Genomic DNA, 24,266 nt, shown 5'->3' with positions numbered 1-24,266 from the left:
ACTGCTGAGCATCGCAGTACCAAATTCAAGAACCAGTAAAAAAATGAAGTATTTTTCTGCTACATTTAATTTGTAGCCTGTTTCCACCCCTGTGAAGGCTGGGAGCTGAGCAGCTCCTGGTTTTTATGGAAATTATGTTTTCATTTTCACCATGTGTAACCTTTTTTTTACTTCTGTAGGAGATCAGCTCTGACTGTGAAACCTGTGGTTTCCACACGCTGCTGCCTTGCGAATGAGCCTCTTTCCTGAGCCTTCGTCCCACTAGTACCCACTTCAAAATATTTTTTGGACCCCTCTCATCAGTTGTGTGAATAGTTGGGGATGCTGTGACGGCAGTGATGCCTGTCAGGATCACGGGCACCAAAATCCTGGAGTGCAGCCACACCACGGGGGTGAAAGAGCAAGCGTGGGTTTGGCTGCAGCCGAAAGGGCTGGGTCACATCCCTGTCGCTAAGTGGTAATAATGACAAGTTTGCTGCCGCGGGGCAGGCAGGGCTGGGAGCTCTCCGTGGCCAGCAAGCGGTGCTGCAGCTCCGGCAGCGGCGACCTCCTGGTGCCACCTCTGTCACAGCGCTGGCTCTCATCCCTGGGGCCATCGGAGCTGATGCTTGCCTAGAGGCAGCTGCTGCGGGTGGGGACAGTGGGACGGAGCATTTTTTTGGGGGATCCCTCCGGGAAGAGGAGTGCAGCTGTGCAGTGAGCCCAGCCTGCGAGAAGGACGGTCGGGATGTTTCAGGGATGGGGTGAAACCGCTGCTTGGAAATTTGTGCATGACCCTTTATCCATCCTCATCCTTGTGGTGCTGGGGTGCGCAGGCTGGCACAGCCGGGCAGGGGACTGCGTGTCCCCGTCCTCCTCATTTCCAGCATGGAGAGAAAAGCTGGATTTGGGTTTAGTGTGAGCGGGAGGCACGAGTGCCTCGCAAGCAGGACCGAGGGTGTCCGGCTGTGCTGTCCCACACGTGGGTCCCCTTCACGTGCCTTCCCAGGGACCTGCTGCCACTGCACTCGTGTCCTGGCCAGCAACGCCCAAAACTCGCCTCCCGCTGGCTGGCTGCTCCCCAAAAACCAGCGAACCCGTGCCAGAGCTGGCTGCTGCCTGCCGGTCCTGCTTCCCACGGGACCATCCCTCCTGGGCATTGCCCTTCTCTGGGAAAACCTCCTGCTTGGCCGCAGAGAGGGAGCTGATCCTGTTGGGTCCATGCAGGTGTGTGCCCAGAACCTGGCAAGGACACCTGCAAGGTTTTGGGGGACACTGGTGGCATTGAACCATCCCTACCAAATACTGTTCTCATCCATGTGTGTACGAGCAGGACCACCCTGCTTGACATCTGCAAGGGCTTGATGATGGGCAGGGCTTCACAGGGTGAGGTTTTGGATGGACAGAGGGAGTGTGACCCAAAGATACTCTCTTGGAAGATTGTAAGGCGTTTTAAGGAGTTTATGTATTTGGTTTTCGTGCCATGTGAGCATTGGAGGGGAAAACTCCTGCTCTCTGCTGTTGGGCTGGCAGGACAAGCAGCTGGGAAGGTCAGCCACAGGCTCTGCCATCACTGGAGATGTTCCTGCCTCCAGTTTCAGGATGATTATGTGATGAAGTTGTCAGTGTCAGTTTTCCCCATGGGTTAGGCAAGGATAAAAAATGCCCACATCAATGTATGCTTTTATTATCCACCCACGTGACATTCTTTGTGCATTGGGGGTGGCCTCCAGAGCTGAATGCAGCGATTTACCCAGAAATCAGCATTGGGGTTTAAAGCAGGTATTTTTGGATCCGTTTGGGTTTTTGAAAACATGAGTTTGCATCATCTTAAAAGAAAGGTTTCTTGTGCTGGTTTTTTTTGTCCTTTCCAAGAAGAAAAAATTCTATTTTTAATAAGTAGCTGGTGTGGCTGAAGTGGTGGGCAGTGCTGAGCCTGGCTGTGGCAGCTGAGCTTGGGGCAGCCACGGCACACAAGCTATACTTGTGCAACCCCATTATTTTCCTGGATTTGGTGGGAGAAACAGAAAGACCCCTGGACTTGCTGATTGTCTCTCTACCCAGCAGTGGCTTTTTTGACAGTGCAGAAAGATGTCCTGGGTTTCCCACGGTGATCTGAGTTCCACAGCTGGCTGCAAGGCTTTTCCTTGCCTGTGTGTGTCTTTAGCAAAATGGGAATGTCTGTGGAAGAAACAATGATAGAATCACAGAATGGTCTTGGTTGGAAGACACCTTAAACACCATCTCAATCCAACCCCCCTGCCATGGGCAGGGACACCAGGCCAGGTTGCTCAGAGACCCATCCAACCTGGTCTGGAACACTTCCAGGGATGGGGCACCTGCTACTTCTCTGGGCAAACTGTTCCAGTGCCTCACAGCAGAGAATTTCTTCTTAGTATTGAATCTAAACCTTCTCTCTCTCAGTTTGAAGTCATCCCCCTCTTGTCTTGTCACTACATGCCTGTGTAGGAAATTTCTCTTCCTCTTTCATGTAGGCTCCCTTCAGGTTTGATGGGATTGTCTCTTCTGTGCCCCTCCTCTCCAAGCACACAGTGAGGCCAGGAGTTGGATTGCGTTTCTCTGCCCTTTTCAATGGGGAGGAAAAATCTCTGACGGAATAACTGAGACCATTAATCTGAACAAAAGAAATATCCCAGACATGGGAAAACAGCATTTGACCTCAATGAAACCCCAAAATGTTACAAAGCTTTTGAGTGCTCGAAGGAAATTTTTCTTCCAGCTCCCTTTATTGCCATGCACTTTGATGGCAAATAACTTTCCCATCCCTGGCTCAGCCATGCCCTGGGAGTTTTGTGGTCCCCTCAGCACTGCCCCAAGGAGCCAGGCACCACAGCATGGCACAAGTAAAGTGCAAGTGTTAGCATCCACCTGTACTACATCCCCCCAACTCGTGGTTGAAACCTTAAATCCTCTCGCACTTCACTCCCCAAACTCCTGATGGAAACCTTAAAGCTGCAGTGAGCAAGTGATTTGAAGTTCAGTTTTTCCCTGTTTTCACATCCTGAAATGCAAAGCTGCAAAGAGCTGTTGTATTTTAGCAGAAGGCATTGGGTTACTGAACATAGGAGCTGAACCTGGACCTGGGGGCAGAGGCAATACCTGCCCTTTCTGTCCTAGACCTGATGTTGTTTCACCTGCAGAGCAAAAAGCAGTTTCATGACAGTCTGAAAACTTCCAAAGCCACCTTTTAAAAAACTGAAATGAGTGCCTAAATGTTAAGGTGCTTTTTGCAAGAAGACACGTACTTCTCCAGGTATTTAGGCCAGTTTGGATGGGGCTTTGAGAAACCTGTTCTAGTGGGAGGTGTCCTTGCTCATGTAAGGGGATTGGGACTGGATGAGATTTAAGATCCTTTCCAATCCAAAGCGTTCTGTGATTCTTTATGTGGATACATGTATCACTCTTCTGCAACTCATGTGTGCACACAAAAACAAACAACCAGTGCAAGATCAGCAGTTCCTGCTGACCCACACAGGACACTCTGCCCCTGCAGCAAGTGGGACCTTTTTAACCCCAGACTCAGGGGTTTTACCAAGTTAGAGCAGTGTGTGCAGTGCCAGGGAGGTAGGCAGCCATCCCCAGTGCAGAACAGGAGCAGTGTGCCTCCATGCCACCCAGATGCCTGAAGGTCCAAGGACACTGATTTGACTTTGTTTGAGCTGGGTGTGCAGCCTGTTGGTTGTTACTTCTGCTGTGAACACAGGCTATCTTCCTGCTTGCCTCCTGAAAATGAGGTCTTTCAGGGGTTTATTTGGTTTTTTTCTCCTGAGGATGTGTTTGAGAGCTCTCACACCTGGATGGAAGTACAGACAGGTGGGGAGACCAGACCTGGTAACTTACTCTGGCTGACGAGGTGTTTCTTGCTCCTGAGAAACAAACAAACTGAGGAGATCCGATATAGAGATATTGCTCCAACGTGTCAGGGCCTGGGTGGTGGCAAGTCTGAGATTTGTGATAAAGCTGTGACCTAGCCTCAGTGATTTGCTGGGTTTTGTTTCCAGAGTTCAGGGTGCTTCAAAGTGCTCACATTACAGAGCTACTCCTGGCCTGCATTTTGCCAGGCGTGGAAAGAGAATTAATCTCCTTTTTCTGGTTTCTGCTCAGAGAAAAAGGAAAAACATACAAAACGTTCAGCTGCAGAGGGCCAATATATAAAAGTTGTGTACTGATAATGGAGACTGATACAAAGTGCATTTTGAATATTCTCCCTTCACACTTTTATTCCAAAATTGAATGTTGGCAAAAGAAAAACGATGTAACCAGCTGATGCTGGTTTGCATTTGTGTTTGTTCTCTGAGAAGCAAGGGGAAAGAGAGGCATTCCTTATTCTTACGCTGTTGCTCCCTCTTCTTGCTCATCACTTCTCTCCCCAGCTGGGGACCATGGCACACACACTCCTGCCCCTGACAGCACGTGGGGACAGGTGGCAGCCACAGCAAGCTCTGCCTCAGGTGACCCCTATACATATTATACCCCCTATATTTTAGGGGTGCCCTGGCTGCTGAGCTGCATGTCAGAGGTGCCCCTTTCCCTGGCTGCAGCAGCACCTTGGTCTCTTCCCATCAAGCTCAAAGTGTCCTTCTGGTTTTATTTTCTTTACTTATTTTTGGTCCTGAGGTTTCCTTTCAGAATAGCTCCAGGGTGTGGAAATAGGACGGTGTGGCCTCAGCCCCGCAGCGCACCCGGGCAGGAGAGGACCATTCTGCTCTGCAAAAATAATAACTAAATTGGGACTTAGGAGCCATGTCAGCCTGAGCCAGACAGGGACACTGTGACCCTGAGGTCCCCAGGGGCTCAGGCAAGTACACCCAAACCATACAGGGTACCCTGTCTGGGTGCAAGCTGCAGCTCAAAGCTGCAGACTCCACCTTCCACTAGACCACTTTGGTTAAAACCCCATCCCTTGGAGGCAGACAAACTGTTCCAATTTTTGTTTCCAGCAAGGTGAGACCATTTTCATAAAGCTTTCAAAGCTGCAATCACTTTTAGAAACAGATTCCTTTCAGACAAAGGGGTGATCCCTCCAGGCCCTGCCACCTCAGAGAGATGGAGTTCTTGCAAAAGCATTATGAGACCAAGGCCAATGCTCCAAGCCTGCCTTGTGATGATTTTTAAAGCAATAATAAAAAATAAAATTTCAAATGGAAACGTTTTGGATGTGCTGGCTGAGTTCCCTGCTGGTCTCCAGCCATGGTGCCGGTGAGGTTGCTGCTGCTGGTGGCCTGCCCAGGCAGCACCCGCTCCAGGAGCTAAACATAGGTGCTGGCTACACAAGGCACTTGGGCACACGTTAATTATCCTGGTGCTTTTTAGGGATCTTGGGTGAAATATGTGTTTTTATAGTCAGTTTTCCATATTTTTTTTTAAGCAGCCCAGAGCAAAAGCCCTTTAATTACATTAAAAATCGCCTCCCACCAGGACTCTCTGTTCCCAAGCCCTGATGAAATTTTAAGCTCAAAGCTGGGCACATGCTCACTGCTTTCTTAGGCCAGCAGGGGACAATGGGAAGCAGAGCTAACTCTGCCCTGCATTACCCCCAGTAGGGCAGCCCCTCCAGCTGCCCCAGCCCCATGGAGATGGGAGGACAGGGGAATCCTCACAATGCTGATCTCTCTCTTAATCAGAGGCTGCTGCGTTGGCACCGAAAAACTGCATGGCTGGGGTTTTTTTATTTTTCCTCTTCTTTTTTTTTTTTTTTTCTCTTTTTGTGTGTGGGTTTTCCTGGCACAAGGCGTCATCTGAAAGCCACGGCCAACTCCAGGCCTCCCTTATAATTAGAACTCCTTATAATGCCACAAGGGGCTTTGAAGCCCATGGGGCAGCTGTGCCCTGCAGCTCCAGGAGTTGCATGGTGGGCATGTGGCATGGCCTGCTGCCAGGGCTGCTGGACCCTTGAGGGGCTATGGGGGGCTATGGGGGACCTGTCCCTCCCCAGAAACAATTTATGTTCATAGTGTTTCATCAGCAATTAACTCCTCATCACGTACCTGTCAATGCTGGGCTCCCCTGCGTGTAGTGAGGCTCTTTGTGCCCCTAGTTTTGAGAAGAAACATTCAGGTCTTCCATGGCAAAGTGGATTTTTCTGTCCTAAATAACCATAGCTTTACCACTGATCAGTAAGCTAATCTTATTATTACAGACCTACCTAAAAGCATTTATTTTTCAGCACTTCTGTTCCCTCTCCTAGAGCTGTAGGGCTGAAAGGATAGAGTGGGATTTGCAGTTCTCCTTGCCACTGTGAGAAGCAAAGTTGCATTTGGTGAGGAGTCATTCCCTGAACTGCTGCAGCCCAGATGTGCAGGAGCCCAGGGGCCTTTGCTGAGCAGTGCAAGAAAAATCTGGGAAAGAGGGAGCAGAGGTGCACTGGAGAGCTGAGTGGCTGAAATCCAAGCAGGAAATGAATAAATATAGGTAAAGGAGAAAAGATGTCCCTGCAGAGGTGGGTGCTGGGGGCAGCATCCGCTTGCTGTATCCTGCCACCAAAGTCCCCAGTGTGATTTGAGTGCACATGTGGGTGGGGTGTTTTCATTTCCCCTCACCTCCAGGCAGTTATTCTGCTTTGCTAGGGACATACACGGATTTCAGCTGAGCAATGCCTGATTTCTGAGAGCAGGGGACTGGGACCTTGTGTGGGTCTGTGTAGTTTGAAGGACATTAGAAATAAAGCAGGCATGCATTTTGTAGCAACACTATGGAGGAAATGGCTCCCAAAGGGGGACTGGTGACACCTGTATCTGAGTTCCCGTTTCTTTCCCTGCCCTTACCAAGGCCTCTGCAGGCATCCTGGAGAGGAATTTGTTTGGATTTAGCTTTTTTTTTTGGTCTAACAGCTCTGCCCAAGTGGCTGTGGAGCCGGGCCTTTGAGGTCAGTCTTTTTGTCTACTTGAAGAAAACAGCGACAGAATTTCCCAAAAAGGGAGGTGGACACCCCCCAGGAACAGATTTCCCAATATTTATTTTAATTAAAACCCAGAGTGTTATTATACCCTCGGCCTCCCAGCCGCTCATCTGAGGCCAGACCCTCAATTAAGCGGCGCAGTGCAAACCTCTCTGGGTTTGGCAGCGGCTCGGGGCGCTATGTTTGTGCACCAAATCTGCCAGCGTTGAAGTTTTGGAGGGTTTTTGGTGCATGCTGGAGGGCTGGCGTCACTCTGGGCAGGGCGGTGACTGGTTTGAAGGGGGGGCAAAGCCAGACCTTATATCCCAGCAGGGCTGGAGCAGGAGGAAATCTGTGCTGGCTGACTCCGTGGGTAGCTCTCGGTGCTGGGGCAGGGTAAGCTTGCTTGCTTTTCCCAGCTGGGCTGTGCATTGGTGTCTGCTTTTTGCAGGGAGATTGGAGGGCTCAGCTTGCTGGCAGGATGGGGCTTTAGTCCTTTCCTGGCTTTTAGTCCTTCCCTGGGTATGTGGCTTTGTGAAGCGCTTGGTGGAGGGGACGAGCATCCAGAGCCTTGCTGCGAGGTCAGGGAAGCTTGTGGCCACTTGTTTTCTAGCCTGAGTTAAGTAAAAACAGGGCAACTTCACACAGAGATAAATGTAATAACAATTCCTTACAAGCACAGCCGATACTGGGTTTAGGCAGAGGAAGGGTAGGAAAAAGGAAGGTTTGTGGGGCTGACTGAGCTCAGGGGGATGCCGGGAGCATTGCTCCCTGGGGGAAGGCTGGGGTGCTGCTGGAAGGATTGGGTGTGCTCCTTGCTCCTTGCTGGAGGAGAACAGGCTGTGTTTTGGTGCTTTGGGTGTGCAGCTCAGACCTGCCCAGAGCCAAGCCCCCTCCTGCTATGCCTGTGAGGGGCTCTTTGCATTGGTGCCTTGCCACTGCTGTTTTTGCCAATGGCAGGTTGAAGAAGCCGATTATTTCCATTATTTGTTTGCTTTTCCTCACTGAGGTTAAACTGTCTGTGGTGTAATTCCCAGGAGCACTGCTCCCTGGGCAAAGCACAAGCAGGTCTTGGAGCTATGGGAGGGCAGCCACAGTGGGCAGTGCTCCCAGTCACTCCTCTTGCAATCCAGTGGGGCTTGGCTTTCTCCCCTCCCTCAAAGGCAATGGGGAAGCAGGAATAAGTTGTCCTGCTCCAAGAAAGCTTTGAGTCCACTGCATGGTGAAACTTGCTTTTCTGGTATTTTGTGGTTTCTAGAAAAAACAAAATGTATTCATGGAGGTTGAGGCAGATCTTAAAAAAAAGAAAAAAGAGAAAGAAAAGAAAGAATTGGGTCTACAGAGGGGTTGGGTGACCCCACCAAGAAGTGGTTGGAGGTCAGCCTTTCTTCTCCCTACTCACCCGTGTGGACACAGACATGTGGATGGTTTGGAGTGGTGCTGGTGCTTTCTAGCCGAAAAGCGAGCCCTCAACGTGTTTTGGTGTTCCTAGAGACAGCAGCCATGAGGAGTGTCCTGGTGTTGGTCTGCCTGCTGGGGATGGCATGCTCCTTCTCGGTGAGTGCCAGGCGAGGGGGGAGCACCCCAGGGCTGCTGTGGGGCTCACACCAACCCACCCTTTCCCCCAGGTCAAGAGCTGGCTGCGGAGACCCAAGTGGGACGACTCGGAAGAGAACGCGGTAGGGTCTCCCCCACTCCACGTGCCCAGTCCCACACGGGGGTGACCCTGAGGAAGAGCACATTTTGGTGGCTCCTGTACCCAAAACTGATGGGATTTTCCCCCCTCCTTCTCCTGGTAGGTTTTCAAGAACCGGCACCGGCATTACCTGTACAGGTACATCTACGTGTATCCCCCGCAGCGACGGTACCAGGTGGGTGTTTCCGAGGGCTGGCTGCTGCTTCCCTGCCCTCCAAATGCAGAGATTTTGGCCCAAATGAGATGGGGCACGGTCTGTGCCCTGTTGGCATGGCCTGTGGGCATGGGCACAGAACATTGTACTCCTGACACCGCTGGGAGCCCACCCACCCGCCTCCAACCTGGTTTTCCCTCCTCTTAGGGCAGTGACTCATCCGAGGAAGAGGGGGATGGCTCGGAGGAGGAGGAAGGGGGGGTGAGTATGGCAAACCAGCAGGCTGCAAAAACAAATACGGGAATTTGGGAGCTTTCTTTGGTTTGGTAGTCTCTGCTCATCAGCATTTGTGGTCACTGACCGCCCACAGACTTGCACTCTGGATACAACTGGATTTTCTACTCTGGGCCTTATTTTATTATTTTTTTGTCGATTTTTTCTTTTTGCTTTCCTTTTCTTCCTGGGTGAGGATTGCACCAAACAACCCTGAGACAAATTCTCTGGGTTTCCATTTCCAGTGGCTCAGAAAGGAGCAGGACAGGCCAAAAGACAGAAGCAGGGAGGTTCACACAAGGAAGAAGGTGCTGTTAGGAGCTCCTCTTACCTTCCTCTTTCAAGGTCTGTTGCCCCTATAGCACTCAGAAAATCTTTATGGAAAATCCAGTTATGCTCTGCATGTGTGTCTGTGGAGTGACAAAACTGATGCTATACTGGGAAAGTCAAATTTGTACCAGTTAGATGGTAAAGCTGCTCCTGTCTGCTGGATCAGTGTGAGCTTGGGCACCTCTGTAGTTGTGAGAGTCACACAGGTCCAAAATTAAATATAAGGGGTTATAAAGATCTTTTGTGCCTCATCAGGCTGCAAATGCTCAAAAATAATCCAGTGGTCTCAGGCACACAGGTGCTTTGAAATAAGGATCTGGTATGCTTAGAGACCTGTGTGTCATGCCTAATCAAGTCTTCAATTTTTTCCGTTTTTAAAAGTTATTTAATGAAAGCCAGGGAATCTGGTTTTGAACCCCGCTTTGGAGGCCTGTCAGGGCTTGAGATATAGTGGAGGGTGGCTCCTGTGCCAGCCCTGGCACCTCCCTGCAATTTGCCCCATTTTACCCGTTTCTCTCCCCTACCACTGCAATCTCTAGGGATAAAGTATCCCACTTTGAGTAATGGGATGGGCAACAAAAGGTGGAATTTCATTTCTCAGGAAGAAATTAAGTGGTATGCAGAAATGTAGCTGCTTTTTAGGTCTGCCTTTTTTGTTATGAGAGCACCAGAGCAGTGGCTGCTTCCATGTGGGGATGTGCCTTCACTGGCAGGGTGATCAGCAAGAGGAATGATGCTGAAAGTTTCCAAGGTCAGATATAGGTATGTAAAAAGCACTGTTATATTGGCTGCAAGATGGGGACCATCACTTGCACTGGCACAGCTGGCTGCACTGTGCAATTTGATGGCTCTCCTATTGGAGAGGAGAGCAGCCTGGATTTTCTCTGCCATCAGGTGCACCCGTATTTCAAAGTCTGAGGTGGCTCAAAATGCCAGGGTAGGTGTCCTTGGTCCTGGCCTTGGAGCAGCAGGGATTGCCCTGCCATGGCTGGGCTCATTTGCTGGTGGCAACAAGCTCCTCCTTCCAGGCTGGGCACGGGGTGAATTGCCCCACCAGTTCCTCAGGGGCTGCTTCAGGCTCTGTTTGCATTTGGGTTATCCTTACCTTTTTTTTAGCTGTACACCCCACTGAGAGCCCTGCTCTGCTGCTGATCTCCGGGGCCAAGTGTTGCCAATGACTGATTGCTGGTGGGGTTTGGGCTCACACCTGGCTTTGAGCCATCACACTCTCACAGACCATCCACACATGACGTGCAGTGTGTCCACATGCACTGTGCCTGTGGCTTTCTTTGTTTACTGGAAACTGGGGGAGGTAACTTCAGAAGAAAACCTTTAGATGCTTTGCAAAGCAAAACGTGGAGCCAGGATGGGAACACCCAGCTCCAGCCACCACCACTTAATTGCACAGCTCCAGCTGCCCTGCTGCAGCTTCTCCATTTCAGCCTGGAACAAGAGCCGTGGGAAAGCAGGGAACTCGGAGCAATGCCCAAATGCTGTGTGTGGGTGCTCTGTACCCCTCTCACTGCTGAGAGGCCTGTGCTCCACTCCAGCTGCTGACCCCCTGTCCTGTCCTGTCCCTGTCCTTGTCCCTGCAGAAACCATTTTATGCTGGCACCAAGGCAGCTGGACACCCTGATGGAGCAGCCCCTGGGGACTGCCAGGATGCACTGGGAGGAGACATCACATCCCCCCAACAGGTGTGGTTTGGAGAGCTGGAGGGAGCACCCCTGGGGAGGGGGCTGTTCACTGCATGTTTGCTTGTACCCATGGGATGCCCTGAACCCGGTTTCTGCTTGGGGGGCTGCTTTGGAAATACTCATAGCTCTGGGCATTATATGGAGGCTGGAAGGGGTATCTCAAAAAAAAATCCTGCCATGCAAGGGGTGGGGGAATGCTCAGTTGTGCCCATGCCTGCCCCTTTCCACATGGAGCTGCAGGCTCCTGACATCTGAGTAATGCTATGCTGTCTTCCCTCTGCTAGGGCAAGGACTGCCAAGGAACCCTGAAAGGAATCAGGCAGAGGATTGCCAGCAAGGGGGAAGACTCCGAAAATGAAGACAGCGATGAGAATGAGGAGGAAGAAGAGGAAGAGGAAGAAGAAGTAGATGAGAATGAGAATGGTGTCAATGGCACAAGCACCAATACCACAGAGGGCATTGGACCTCATGGCAATGGCACTGTGGTGGCTGAGGAGGGCACTGGTGAAGCTGAGGAAGAGGAGGAAGAGGAGGAGGAGGAAGAAGAAGAGGAAGAGGAGGAGGAAGAGGAGGAAACCGAAGCCACCACCATCGCAAGCACCACCAACGAAGAGGGTCTGACCCAGGCAACCACTATGGATGACGGGGGACCCACAGATGCCACCACAGATGCCACCACGGCTGGGGAGCTGTGGGAGTACGATGTGACAGCCAGGGACCACAGTCGTGGGGAGGAGGGCACCACCGAGGCGGGGTACGAGGAGCAGGACGAGTACGCACGTGGGGACAGCTACCGGGCCTACGAGGATGAGTACGGCTACTACAAAGGGCACGGATACGACGTGTATGGCCAGGATTACTACTACAACCAGTGAGCAGGGGGACAGCCCTGGTGCTGTCCCTGCCTGCCCCAGCCACTCAGGAAGCTGCATCCAAAGGCTCCCCGGAGCCACCGCACGCTGGAGGGGACGCCAGGCAGCTTGCCATGCGCACTGGCTCCATCCCAGGCTTTTTTTTTTTTTTTTTTTTTTTTTTTTTTGTATCTTGCAAAGTGAAATGAAATAAAGCAACTGAACTGAGCTTGTTGGTGACAAAAGGTTTGCTGCCAAATTTTCTGGGGTTAGTGGGGCAGCACAGCGCTTGGTGAAGGGCTATGGTTGCCCATGGTGCTTAGGGCTGAATCTTGTTATTCCAGCTCAGATGCATATGAAAGGAGGGAGGAACAGCAAGACTGACTTGGAAAGCCTCGGTAGAGTCCCCTCTGAAAAATGAAAGGGGTACTCTTAGGGACATTGCTGTGGGATTACAGCCACATTTTATGTGAAGTTGATGCAAATTTCTAATACTTGAGCAGTGATAACTTTACCACATCTTCCATTCCTTGCTAAAGTGCCTCCCATGGCCTGACCACACACCAGGCAATGTTAATAAGGGTAAAAACACTAATTTCTCTTTCTGTGCATCACTAGTTGTAGATGCACACCCCTGTAATGAGGGTTTTGCTCCTTCATCCCTGCACCAAGCATGGGAGTACAAGACCAGGCAATTTGGATATGTGTCTTGAACGCCAGCACGGCAGCCCAAAATGTCCCTGTCACACAGCCTCATTCCCAGAGCAAGATAGCGCTGTCACAGTGACAGTGGTGCGTCCACTCCCCTCCTCCATCAGTGATGGGGATGCCTGGCTGGGAGTCCTCAGGATCCCTGCTCAGGGTCACTTCCCAACAGGAGTGTGTGCCTGGCCAACTGGTGATCTGCATTATGGATAAGGATAGAACAAATCCCACTGGTTTCCAGGCATGAATAGTGATGGCCCTCATGCACATTTTATGGCAGGTACCACGCTGCTCTTGTACTCCTAGGAAGGAAACCTGAGTTCAGCTCCTGATGCAGGTCCAAGTGCTGAACTAGTCTATTCCTGCAGCAGCAAGCCACTGGCCATTGTACAAAACTTCATCCGTATGCCAAAGCCAGGCTGCAGCTTTTGGGGAGGCAGAAGGTGTTGCCTTAACGTGGGCACCCCTGGGGACAAACCCCTATGGCAGCACTGTGGAGCCCTGCCTGCACTCATGGCTGGTGCAGAGACATGAGAATTCCATGATCCACATCCCCAGGGGGTGCCCAGAGACGTCAGGGAGCTGGCATGGACAAAGAGCCCTGGCCGCTGCCAGGGGCAGGATCCCGCTCCCACAGGGCTCGTAGCCCAGTCCCATGTGCGTCAGCCCCCCAGGCACCTGGCAAAGGCTCTCCTCCAGGAGCCAAGGCACATGGGCTGCCCGCCCTGGGGGGTGGCATCTGACTGCTGCTCCCTGGCCAGTGGGCAAGGGTCAGTTTCCTGTTAGCTCCAGGATTTGCCCCTGCTTGGGGCTGGATGCTGATGGTTTAAGCATTTCTGGTGATATTGCAGCAGTCATGTCAGCTCCCAGAGTTTGGGTTAGGGCAGAGTGGGGAGTGGGATGGGAGCTGCTGTCACCACCACCACAGTGAGTGCCTGAACCAGGCTGGCCATGACATGGGAACTCTTCTTGGCAAGGGTGTAGGGACCAGCGATGCCACCAAAAGTAGAGGTGAGGAGAAGGAGGGTTTGTGCATCATGCACACCCTTGTAATGCTTTTTCATAACGAAGCTGGGCTCAAAGGGACCTGTGCAAGCAGTGCATGGAAAAATATACATTTTTTTTTCTTTTTTGCCACTCATCTATTTTGCACTTGCATGGGTTCAGCTCAGAAGAGTTGAGGCTAAAACCCAAAAAGCAAACGTCAGAAGACACAGCATGGTGGTGGCTCTCAGCTTGGCCAACGCTGCCCTTCTGTGCCAGAGGGCCAGGACCAGGCCTGGCTCTGGATATTGCCCTTCCATTTCTGCAGGCCTGCCGACTTTCCCATGTTGGTCACAGTGAGCAAGCCAAGACCAACTGCGCACCCTCTTATCAATAACCAAGCTGGATGTGTGCCACACTAAGATCTACGCTAATCATCGAGCAATTTTGCCTTCAGAACAGATATTTATAAACTGTGCTTTCTGTTTATCCAGCCAGGTGGAACATTTGATAGCTGTCTTTTACCACAAACACATTTTTAGCTGGAAATTACTCCCCCTGGTTATCTGCGGGTGCTGCCAGAGCTGACAAATGTCCCTGGACAGGAGCTGATTGGCTCTGTGCACCCGGGGCCAACTTTAAATTTCAGCAAAGTGGGCACAGGCTCCACGGTCTGCCACTGGGACCTGCCTCCGACAGGAAAAGGTAATCTTCTTACCTAGCTTCCTGCCCTGTCTCTCCCTATCCCTTCAGCTCTGCTGTCCCTGAGCAAGGATTCTCCTGCTTTCACTCTGGGCAAGCCACAGTGGGGATGGGGACATCCTAGTCCTTGGCTGTGCACATCTCTTGAGCTTACATTGCTTTATACTGCTGATCCTAGTGCATGAATTTCCTTCTGGTATTTCCTGTAGCTATGCTGGTAAGGCTGGAAATTGTCTCTGGGATGGAGCTGCAAGCCCAAGCAAGGGTGGTTGGGTGAAATGAGAATTATTGGCCAACAGAGCCATTTATCAGTGCTGTGAAAGTCTGCTGCTTCCTTAATTAATTAAAAAAATCGGATTTATGAACAGCTTAGCTTTCAGCAATTTTGGGGGATCATTTATTGCAAATATCCATCCGAGCTGCTTTGACAGAAGGAGTTAGGAAGTTTTAATAGCTGGCGTCAGAGCACCCACTCGGAGCTGCCAGCTGTGCCCTAAGCACATGGTGAGAGCATTGCCCTTGCTGCAAGGAATGCAGAGGCAGGAAAATGCCAAGAGCCACCACAAAGCCTGGGAAAAGCTGGGGACGCTAGAAAACTCCGCTGCCATGGGAGCTTTGGGATAGTGGGAGCTTTGGGATAGTGGGAGCTTTTAGATTGCTGCTAACCAGGATTATTGAGGATCACAAGTCCCAGGAAGACAAACTGCAGCAATGCTTCACTTTGCCTCCAGGAGCAGCCCAAGATGCAAACGTCCCTTGTCTGCCTGTGCCTGTGCCTGCTCAGCACAGCCCTCGCCACACCTGTGAGTATGGCTTTTCCTGGGTTCCCAGCATACTGCTGGAAGCATGAGATGTACTATCCCGTGATCCTGGCATGCTTTCAGCGGTGGGAAAACATGGGTTGTAGTTGCTTACACCACCTCTAGTACCTGGGGAGGGGATTAATGTGAACAGCAGAGGTGAGCCCAGAGGGAAAAATGTATATTAGCACTGAGGTGGCTGAGCATGTCCCTCCAGTTTAGCAATCAGGGCATTGCACAAGTGTCCATCTGGGTGGATGTACCTCTTCCCCTGGATTTCTGTGCATCTGGGATCTGCCCAGTGCTCTTGGCCTGTGAACAGCCTGAGCCAAGCCACAGGAAGGGAGGTGTGGGAAGGATGCTCATCTTACCCATGTGGGGAACAGCAGTCAGAGGGGCACCCGCAATTATTTTCCAGCTCTCTTAATGTTAAATTTTGAGGGATTTAACTAAAAACAAGGCAAACTAAGATAAATATAAAAGCAGCCATTTTTGTCCTGTATAACTGTTGCTCAGCTAGAGTGAAAATATGCTCCTCGAAAAGGTTTACTTTTTTGTCAGGGAAAGGAGAAGGGAAATTCTGTCTTCGCTGAGGGATGGGCCCCTCCCATGTGTCTTTTGCCCCCCCAGAGCAAGCTCTCGCAACCCATTCTGTAGCAGGGCAGCCCAGGGGAAGGCAATAAATCAGCACAGATTTGCTTTTCAGATAGGGGCACAGAAGAGAGTTAATACTATGCTGTGTAACCAGAGCTGTAATCCGGCCTTTGGTACTGTTCACAAACAATTAAACAACCTGGGAATATTCAATACTTTGGGGTGTGCTTCTGCGCCTTCAGCTAGGTTTGGGATGTTTCAGTGGCTAATTTTGCTGAAATCAAAGAAGACTCCCCTCCATGGGACTGTCTCTCACTCTGGCATGTAGGGAATGCCTGAAGTGGTTTTTCGGGGCTCACAGGATGCTCCCACCAGTAGGTCCCCCACCCCTGAGGGATGCACTAGACAATACCCACCAAAAGATGCCAGGATAATCAGGGAAAGCTGGAAGCCTGCAAGCATGTGCAGAAACCTGGCCGTGAGGACACAGAGGTTGCTGCTCAGTAGCTCAGTAAACTCTGGGAAACTCCACCAGTTAACCAGCTCTGGACTCCCATCACAGGCAGATCCAAGTAAGCTGGAGCATTCTTTTGTGAGCAATGGTGCTGTATATAAAAAATGCTCTGTGATAAAATCCTCTGCAGCAGTCTCCAGGAAAAGGTTATTTGCAGACCAACAATAGCCTATGAAAGTTAGCCTGCAATACAGTCTTGCTGTAGCAAAATTCACAATACTTTTCAGACGCTGGAAATGGGATTTTGACCTTTCCTACTACTGTTAACTTTAAATCAGCACCCCAAGTAGTACCTGGGAATTTATTGGCTTATCAATAGAGTTTTCCCACCCTGAACATTGGGCAGGCTGGGTGGCCAGAAGTGGGTACTGGCAGCTGCCTGGATGCTGGGGCAGTGTTTGATGCCTCAGCTCTTGCCTGTGTTTTGTTGCCTACAGGTGCCACCGCCACTCCCTGGGAGAGCTGTTGGGAACTGTGTGGGACAGCACCGGGTATGTATCCCTCTGCCACCTCCTGGGGCCCCAGTGGGTACTGTGCAGTGCCAGGCACAGAAAGGGAAACACCTGCCAATGCAACTAAAAGGAAATTGTGGGCTTTGATTATTTTCTTCCCCACCAGATACTTCTGAAAGGCTGCAACGCCAAGCATGGCTTCTACATTTTCAAATATGTCTACTCATTCTCGACGCGGAGGAACCAGACGCAGATAAAGGTGAGGAGGAGGCCAGGGGACACCCTGGCCTGGCTGCAGTGCCCCCCGCAGCCTCTGTCACTCTGACCTCTCTCTCTTGTGTGTACCTCACAGAAGGAAGAGGCTGACCACCAAAGTATCATCCCCAGCCAGCGGCTGGATGGGGACAGTGCCAGGCGGGAGCCTCCAGCTGGGACGGCTGGGACAGCCCCAGAGCACAGTGACAACAGCAGCACTGAAGTAATCGAGTATGGGATTGTCCTCAAGCCTGAAAACCACAGCGCCACAGGAATCAGCAGGGATGGTCCCAGTCCTCTCCCTGGCACTGGCACACAAGCACGTGGCAGCGGTGGCAGCACGGGTCCCACCCCTTCCAGCTCAGAGGGCAGCGGTGATCTGGATTTAGTGGTGGAATTTGATGGCGGTGTTCCCATTCTTCCTCAGGGTGAACGCCCCAGTGAGGTTGTGGTGGGGAACAGGTCCAGTGTGAAGAGTGAGGACAAGGATGATGGTGCCCCCAGGGTGGTTCCAGTGGAGGGAGCCGTGACCCCTGGGAGGGGGAGGGCCCCAACTACCAGAGGGGCAGGGCATGAGGGCAGCGGGGAGGCCACTGTCTCTGGCCAAGGGCAGCAGGGTGTTAAGCAGGGTACAGCGACAGGAGGTGCTGGTTTGTCCTCTGTCACTGAGAAGATGGAGGATGTCCAAGTGGATGCTGCAGGTGTGGATGAATACGCTTACATCCCCGATTCAGGCAGTGTCACCATCACCCGTGGGAGCCTGGGCAGCACAGACAGGGACACCAGCTTTACCCAGGTCTCTCCAGACAAGGATGACGAGGTCAACATCTTCATTGGGAGAGCCAACATCCGTGTGGGGGAGCAGGAAACCACCCAGGCTGGTGCCACAGCGGGTAGCAAGGATGATGGCATCCCATCTGTGGGAACCAGCAGCCCCCTCCCCAGGCTGGACATCACTGCAGCACCCAGTGGTGGTGAAGATGACAGCATCCCTGCCCACAGGCAGCCTGAAAGACTGGCCACCACAGCCACCCCAACCCGTGGGGACAGCATCACCAGCAGCCGTCTCACTGGAGAGGATGAGGAAGGTGCCACCACCATTGGTATTGATAGAGGACTGGTAACTCCTGTCCCCTGGAGAATCACTAGTAGTGACATGACCAGCCCCACAGTGGCCAGCATCCATGGGAAAGATGATGATCAGGTGAGAGGAGAGGGGCAGAGGTCCAAGGGGAAGCCAGGTCGTGTGGCTACCACAACCCCCCACCAGTGGGATGACATGGAAGCCACTGTCACTGTCCCAGCTGAGGGGGCCAGAATCCGCCCGGCCACCACCGAGGGGGACCGCAGCACCGCACCGGTGACAGCCAGCAGCCACAAGGCAGGCATGGGCACTGTGCTGGGCACAGGAGGGAGTGGGGAAGTGGGGACAACCACCTCCCGACCCCCTCGTGTGGAGCCACGGCCCGGGACAGGGATCAGGGTCCATCCAGGGGGAACAGGGCTGGACAAGACACCCAGGATGGACAAAGCACCATCCCCAAGTGGGAAACCCAGCAGCTGGGCGTCCAGCGGGGCCCAGACAAGTGCTGGCAGCCATGATGGCGATGCTGGGGGCAAGTCACACACCACCAAAGCAGCAGCCAGCCCCTCTCCACAGGCAGGGCAAGACACGGGCAGCATGGCAGCAGGCAGGGGCCAGGAGCAGGGGCAAGGGGCCAGGGGGACAGCAGCACCAGGGGCCGGGCTGGGCCGCCTGCCTGGGCACCATGGCAGGAAGCTGGGGGCTGGGGCGCCGGGCACCATGGCCACGCTAGGCCGCAGCCGGCAGCTGGACCAGGTGAAACGCGCCGACGAGCTCCATGTCCGTGAGCGGGCCTTCTACAGCCTGGGCGGGGCGGGCGGCGGCCCCCACGGCCCCTACCCCGGCCTCGGCAGTGCTGACAGCAGCCAGTCCTCCGAGGGGGACCAGGGCAGCCACAGCGAGAGCGGGCAGACGGGACTGCAGCCCTCAGGGTGGGGATCGCCAGGGTACCCCCAAGGCCGCTGGATCCAGGGGCCCCTGTGAGGCGCGGCCGCCATCCACCCACGGGGGAGCTGAGGGGTCCCACACGCCGCGTTTTCCCCCTTGGCATCCCCGCTGTGGGCTCTGCTCTTGCCTCGTAAGGGGCAGGTTGCTGGGGGCACACGGTGCTTCACAGCCCAGGAGCCAAAAAATCACTGGTTCATGCAATCTGCTGTTAATCTGGGGGAGGCTGCACGTGGCACAGCAGCAGGAATGCACGGGAGTGCTGTGCTAGGCAGCCAGGGAACAGCAGCCATGCTACACGGCATAGGGTAGCGGTGTTTGTGCACTGATGCGAAGCAACTAAAGAAGCAGTGAGAAAAAGCCTCTGTCCTCGCGGTTTCACTTCCAGCCTACTGGAGAAATAAAGGCATTTCTGTACCTGAGGATCTGCTGACTCTGCTGTTTGCAAAACGGGACTTGAGGCAGTCACTCTGCCACAAGCAGCGTGCTGGGGTTGGGCTGGTCTCTGGGCATAAAGGGATTTCTGACCCCAGCACATCCCTGGCCCTGCCATCTCCTGTGGGACTGCAATTTGGCCAACAAGCCCCACACATCCCTTCCTTGGGGTATCAAACCCTGCCAGATCCTGCCCAGGGCCACCAGCCTCCCTGGGCTTGCTAGAGCATCCTCCCCCTCGCTTCATCCACTTCCCCCAGCAAGAAGTCCCCACCATGCCCTCCTGGTGGTACATTTCCTGGCCACACCGTCCTTCCAGGAGCACCACAACACTCTGGCTGTGCCACTGCCATTCCTGCCACTGGCCCCTGCACACAGGCCAGGCTGGGCTTCGACACGCTGGAGCCATGCTGTCAGTGGTGCCAAAAGGTAATCACTGTTTATGCAATTGCAGGTTGCTTTTTCTGGCTGAGAAGCTGCTAAAACAGGCGTGTTCAGCAGCGTGCCAGAGCGAGCAGCACAGTGGGAGAGGAGTCAAACCTCAAGGGGAGAGGTATTGCCTCAGCACATGCTGAGGGGACTCACCACCAGTGCTGTGCCCATGCAGGGAGCAGGTGGGAGCAGCCAGGAGCAGCCAGGATGTCAGTGATGTACACACAGGGTGACTGCTTCCCTGCCCTCTGCACACCTGCACGCAGGGAAGTGGCAGATCCTGTTACAGGATACAGAATCACAGGATGGTTTGGGCTGGAAGGGACCTTAAAAATCATTTCGTTCCAATTCCCCGACCCCCAAGGGCTCACGGACCTCCTGTGCTGGCCCATCTGGCTCAGACTAAAAGGTGCTGCAGGGATGCTGCCAGTCTGGACTGAATGACTCTCCCCTAGAATTGCCACGGCACATCACATCCCCAGATTTATGGACTATGGCAGTAGCCCATAAATCCATCCTCAATCCTGACCACACCCTTGTCCAAAGGATTAAGCAACATCCTTAAGCAAGGGCTGGGCACCATCTAGTGGAATAAAAAGCCTATTGCTGGGAATGTTTTGTGCCTGTTGAACGACGCCTAGCTCTGCCTGATGCTGGCGTGAGTGCTGCTGCTGTCTTGTCCCACTGCTTCCCCGAGGTGCCAGGGAGCTCTGCCTGAATGGCGAGGTCAGGTTTAAAACTGGCTAGTTCAGGTATAAATGACATACATTTATAAACCAGCATTACCTCCTTGCACAGTCGCTGCTAAAATACCTGGAATTTTTATGCTGTGACTCTGGTTCCACATCTGGGAGAACACAGTATTTTGGGATGCTCACCCTGAGCCCCCTGCTCAGCATCACAATGTTGCCTGGCTCTTCTCTTTCAAAACTCACCTGACAAACAGCACAGGTGGCCACTGAACATAAAAACTGCAAGTTTCCCTAGGAATGGGTTTTCCCAGAGTATTGGAGCAAAGCAGGGAGCTGATTTTCCCTTGCAGTGAAGGGTGAGCAGATGTGGCAGGGTGATACTGCCCACCCCTCATGCTAAAACACCCACAGCAAGCTTACAGCTGGGCTAGAGGTAGTCACCAGGTCTGGGAGGTGTTCTTCTGTGGCCCTTTGCTCTTTGGCTCTGCTGAGCTGTGTGTTTTTAAGGAAAGATTTAATTTAGAGTTTTAATAAATGTACATTTAAATTATGTTCCTTCTGTTTTGGGTTGTTTTTTTTATTAATGGCAGCAGTGATTTATCTACAGGTGTTTCTTCGTGCTGGGACAGCAGAAGCTGTTGATAAAGTGACTTAGGGTCTCTCATTCCACCCTGTAAGTGCATTAATCCGAGTGAAGAGTGATATGTACTGTCTGAGGGTACAGAACAAAACATAAATAGTCCCTAAAAATCCCAGCTACGCTTATGAATGCTAATTTTCATGTGCCCAGGCAAGTACGGGTACACACTGCTGCTGGCCAGCAAGGTTGCAAAGAACTGCTAAAATACTTTTTAAAAGAAGTCTAAAAACCAATGATGCACTTTGAGGAACCATTCAAGCAGAGTTATGAACTGTATGTTTTCAGCTACAGACTTCAGTACTGGCTGTATGGAGGCGGCAGTGATGCCCATCACAAATAGCTCTTCCCAGATGTTTTCTTGGCACCGTCCAGGTGCCTTCCCCGTTGTAAAACCGTGTTTTTTCAGAAGAGGGCAAAAGCAGACAGCCAGAGGGAGCAGCTGAAAGCAGCATCTCTCAAAAGAGAAGGAGCATGGCTACAGGACAATAACAACTTTCCTTCTCACCTGCTGCAGTTACTCAGTGAGACCCATCTTCACCCCATGCCAAAGATCAGGGACAGAGAGGGACTGAAATACTGTGCACAGCCACAGCAAACCCTTCCTCCCAGTGCTCAGCCTTCCTGCTCCTAAGCTGGCAGCCAAGGACCTGGAAGGAGACTGTAGGGGACCTGAGCGCATCCAGATTTTTGGAGGATGAAAGATACCCCAAAGCCTTCATGCTTTGCCAAGAGAAGCACTTATTGCCATTGAGAAGGGTGAAAGGCAGCCCCAGCAATAAGAAACTTGGATTTTATTTCTGCAGAACAAGCCACACAGTACTGCCTATCATCACGGGGGTTCAAAAATATTTTTACTTACTCTGAACAGTGTCTAATAGACCATCCACCAGCACTTCCCTGTAAACATTTTGGGAAATGTACTCTGGAGTCAAAACCATTGCTATAGTCAAGTAAAGGTACATCTTGACACATGGAGTAAAATGCAGATCTCAGTGACATTAGTAAAAAATATTATTAGCCAATATTATATTCTGTTTGGGGCCTCTTTTGGTAACCCTTGCCTATTTCCCTGCATCTTCATGGTGGCTTTAGAGGGACTAGTCTGCGAGTTTTCTTTGGGGAGCAATTGCCTTGCAGCTGGGTACTTTGTTAAACAACATACTATACTACATTCACCCTTGTTAAATTACTTCATGGGTCTTGCTCTGATCATCAGGGTGTCCCTGATTGAGAGAGGACAGAGCTGACAATCCCTGGCCAGTGAGCTGTGGGTTTCTCACCTCCTGATGTTCTCTGGAAAAAAACTTCTCCAGCCAAAAAAGTCCTGGCAAACTATAGCCGTTGTGTGAAAATCCCAGTGCTGTTCCTCCAGGTAATTAATATACCAAGCCAGTCAGTCTGGGTTCAGCTTAGGCTGTTGGCTAGAATTAATCTTTTAAGTTGAGAAATTGGTAGATACAAACTTCTTCTGTCATGAAATGGAATGGTAGGGAGTGTTTCAGAGATCTTACACCTTACTTCAAAGCTGACCTGCATGGGAGGGGACTAAATAGGTATGTGGCCTTTTCATCTTCCCTGCAAAGTGCAGAAAAGGGGCAGGAGCTTTATCTCCCTCCCACCACCAAGTGATGAATTTTTTCAAGAGTGGCTTTAATTAAAAAGTGTTGGGCCTTAATAAAGTCTCCCAGCCTCCTGCTGCCATCGTCCAGCAGCAACGAGGGAGATTGAGCCTGACAGACTTCAGATGTTTGACTTATTAAAAGCTGACTCCCCCCCCTTTTCCTCAGTGCTCCCTCCTCCCTTATCCCTGTTGACGTATTCCTGCAAAAAGCCATCCAATTCCACCCCAAAATACAATCTCACTGAGCCAATCTCAGCTGTACCTGTAGAGTGAATGAACAGGCTCCCTGCCTTAACACATGGGATGTTTCATATGCCAGTAAATCCACTTGAACTTCATCTCAGCTTAAATACTCCTGCTTTCCAAAAATGTTTGGTCCAAAGGGCAGAGGTTTAGATAATAAAAATCCTAAAGGAGATTTAATGCTTGAAATAAAAATGCTAAGGTGCTAGAGCAATTCCAAATACTTATTTAATATATGAATAAGGAAGTACCTCGTGCCAGGCACTGAATATGAGAAATGAAAGACGTGAGTATGATGACCAAAACCAGCCTTTGCTTCAATTTCCAGACACAGGACTGAGAAAAATGAGAAAGTCATCCCCATCCATCTTTAAACACTCAACACTTTGCCAATTACCTAAAAGCAAAAGTTGTATCAACAGAGAAATTATTTTAAGAAACAATCCTCCTCATGTAGAGTGTGAGCTGAAAATATCCATATGTTATCCACAGCATTGGATGAATTTCCACCATTCTCCCCAGCACCCGTGGGACCAGGGGCTGAGGAGCATCCCTGTATCCAGCAGGGCTGGGATGGGTTTGTTGCTGCTCTCAACAGTGCCAGCCAAATTCTTTGAATGCAGGTCCAGTGGCAGACTGGCTAGAAGAAAAACTGAATTTTTAACTTCACTTTTCCTGCTTTCATAGCAGAGCAAGGCTTCAAGATGAAGGTGCTGTCCTCAGGAGCAGAGCAAGTCTCCTCCCAATCCTCTTGTGAAATGCTCAGTAGAGGAATAGTTGAACACCTGAAAAATTCAAGACTTCAGAGACTTTAAATAAGAACCAAAGTTGTTAGATTTTCACCAGTTTAGAAAAAACCCCAACCCAATACCAAAAATCTCTTCATTTAGATTTAATTTCTGCTTACTAGGAATTAAACATGACTGTGTCATGAGGGTTTTTGGCCACAGACTAAAAAACATGGAGGAGAAGAGAAGCTGTGGATGCCCTGTCCAGGCTGGCCAGGATCCTGCACACCCCGATGCCATGGATGGATGCTGTCCCTGCCTGTGGCAGGACATTGGAACCAGCTGATATTTAAGGTCCCTTCCACACCAAAGCATTCTGGGTCACCAGGAGGGTGCAAGGGTGCAACGGGGGCTTCTGCTACCGTTAATGGAATGTTACCACAGCCAGACCGTTGCCACAAGGATTCCATCCCAGGCAACCTGGGGTCTGTTAAGGCAGTTGATGGATCCTCTGCTGGGAAGCAGACGCAAGGTGTTCGTCTCCTCTGCGCTGTGTCCATCT

At 51.5% G+C, this 24,266-nt stretch overlaps 2 protein-coding genes across 3 annotated transcripts; both read left to right on the top strand.

Moving 5' to 3' along the window:
- Positions 1-7,182: 7,182 nt before the first annotated feature.
- Positions 7,183-12,030, top strand: IBSP (integrin binding sialoprotein). Of its 2 annotated transcripts, XM_088164450.1 has the most exons (7): positions 7,183-7,273; positions 8,370-8,434; positions 8,506-8,556; positions 8,677-8,748; positions 8,935-8,988; positions 10,926-11,027; positions 11,312-12,030. In XM_088164450.1, exons 2-7 carry the CDS (start codon positions 8,381-8,383, stop codon positions 11,900-11,902), a joined length of 924 nt encoding a protein of 307 aa, XP_088020576.1. In that variant the 5' UTR covers positions 7,183-7,273; positions 8,370-8,380; the 3' UTR covers positions 11,903-12,030. The 2 variants fall into 2 exon arrangements, with proteins under 2 accessions (XP_088020576.1, XP_088020577.1); XM_088164451.1 differs by lacking the exon at positions 8,506-8,556 and having other exon boundaries at positions 7,202-7,273.
- Positions 12,031-15,012: 2,982 nt separating this feature from the next.
- On the top strand, positions 15,013-18,952 carry MEPE (matrix extracellular phosphoglycoprotein). The gene is made up of 4 exons (XM_088164426.1): positions 15,013-15,072; positions 16,615-16,668; positions 16,796-16,888; positions 16,982-18,952. The coding sequence occupies exons 1-4, from the start codon at positions 15,013-15,015 to the stop codon at positions 18,950-18,952; spliced, it is 2,178 nt and encodes a 725-aa protein (XP_088020552.1).
- The last annotated feature ends 5,314 nt before the right edge of the window (positions 18,953-24,266 follow it).

Source organism: Sturnus vulgaris, chromosome 4 (genome assembly GCF_052056855.1).
Source record: "Sturnus vulgaris isolate bStuVul1 chromosome 4, bStuVul1.hap1, whole genome shotgun sequence".
Lineage (NCBI taxonomy): Eukaryota > Metazoa > Chordata > Aves > Passeriformes > Sturnidae > Sturnus > Sturnus vulgaris.
The sequence above is the reverse complement of the archived record's forward strand: the minus strand, read 5'-3'. Positions and strand labels throughout refer to the sequence as shown.

What these genes read in the sequence shown, in the direction of transcription:
- IBSP (XM_088164450.1), top strand. Translation starts at nt 8,381, where the DNA reads ATGAGGAGTGTCCTGGTGTTGGTCTGCCTGCTGGGGATGGCATGCTCC. An exon ending in GGATGGCATGCTCCTTCTCG is followed by an intron (nt 8,435 to 8,505) that starts GTGAGTGCCAGG and finishes CCTTTCCCCCAG; the next exon opens with GTCAAGAGCTGGCTGCGGAG. An exon ending in ACATCACATCCCCCCAACAG is followed by an intron (nt 11,028 to 11,311) that starts GTGTGGTTTGGA and finishes TCCCTCTGCTAG; the next exon opens with GGCAAGGACTGCCAAGGAAC.
- MEPE (XM_088164426.1), top strand. Translation starts at nt 15,013, where the DNA reads ATGCAAACGTCCCTTGTCTGCCTGTGCCTGTGCCTGCTCAGCACAGCC. An exon ending in ACTGTGTGGGACAGCACCGG is followed by an intron (nt 16,669 to 16,795) that starts GTATGTATCCCT and finishes CTTCCCCACCAG; the next exon opens with ATACTTCTGAAAGGCTGCAA. An exon ending in GGAACCAGACGCAGATAAAG is followed by an intron (nt 16,889 to 16,981) that starts GTGAGGAGGAGG and finishes TGTACCTCACAG; the next exon opens with AAGGAAGAGGCTGACCACCA.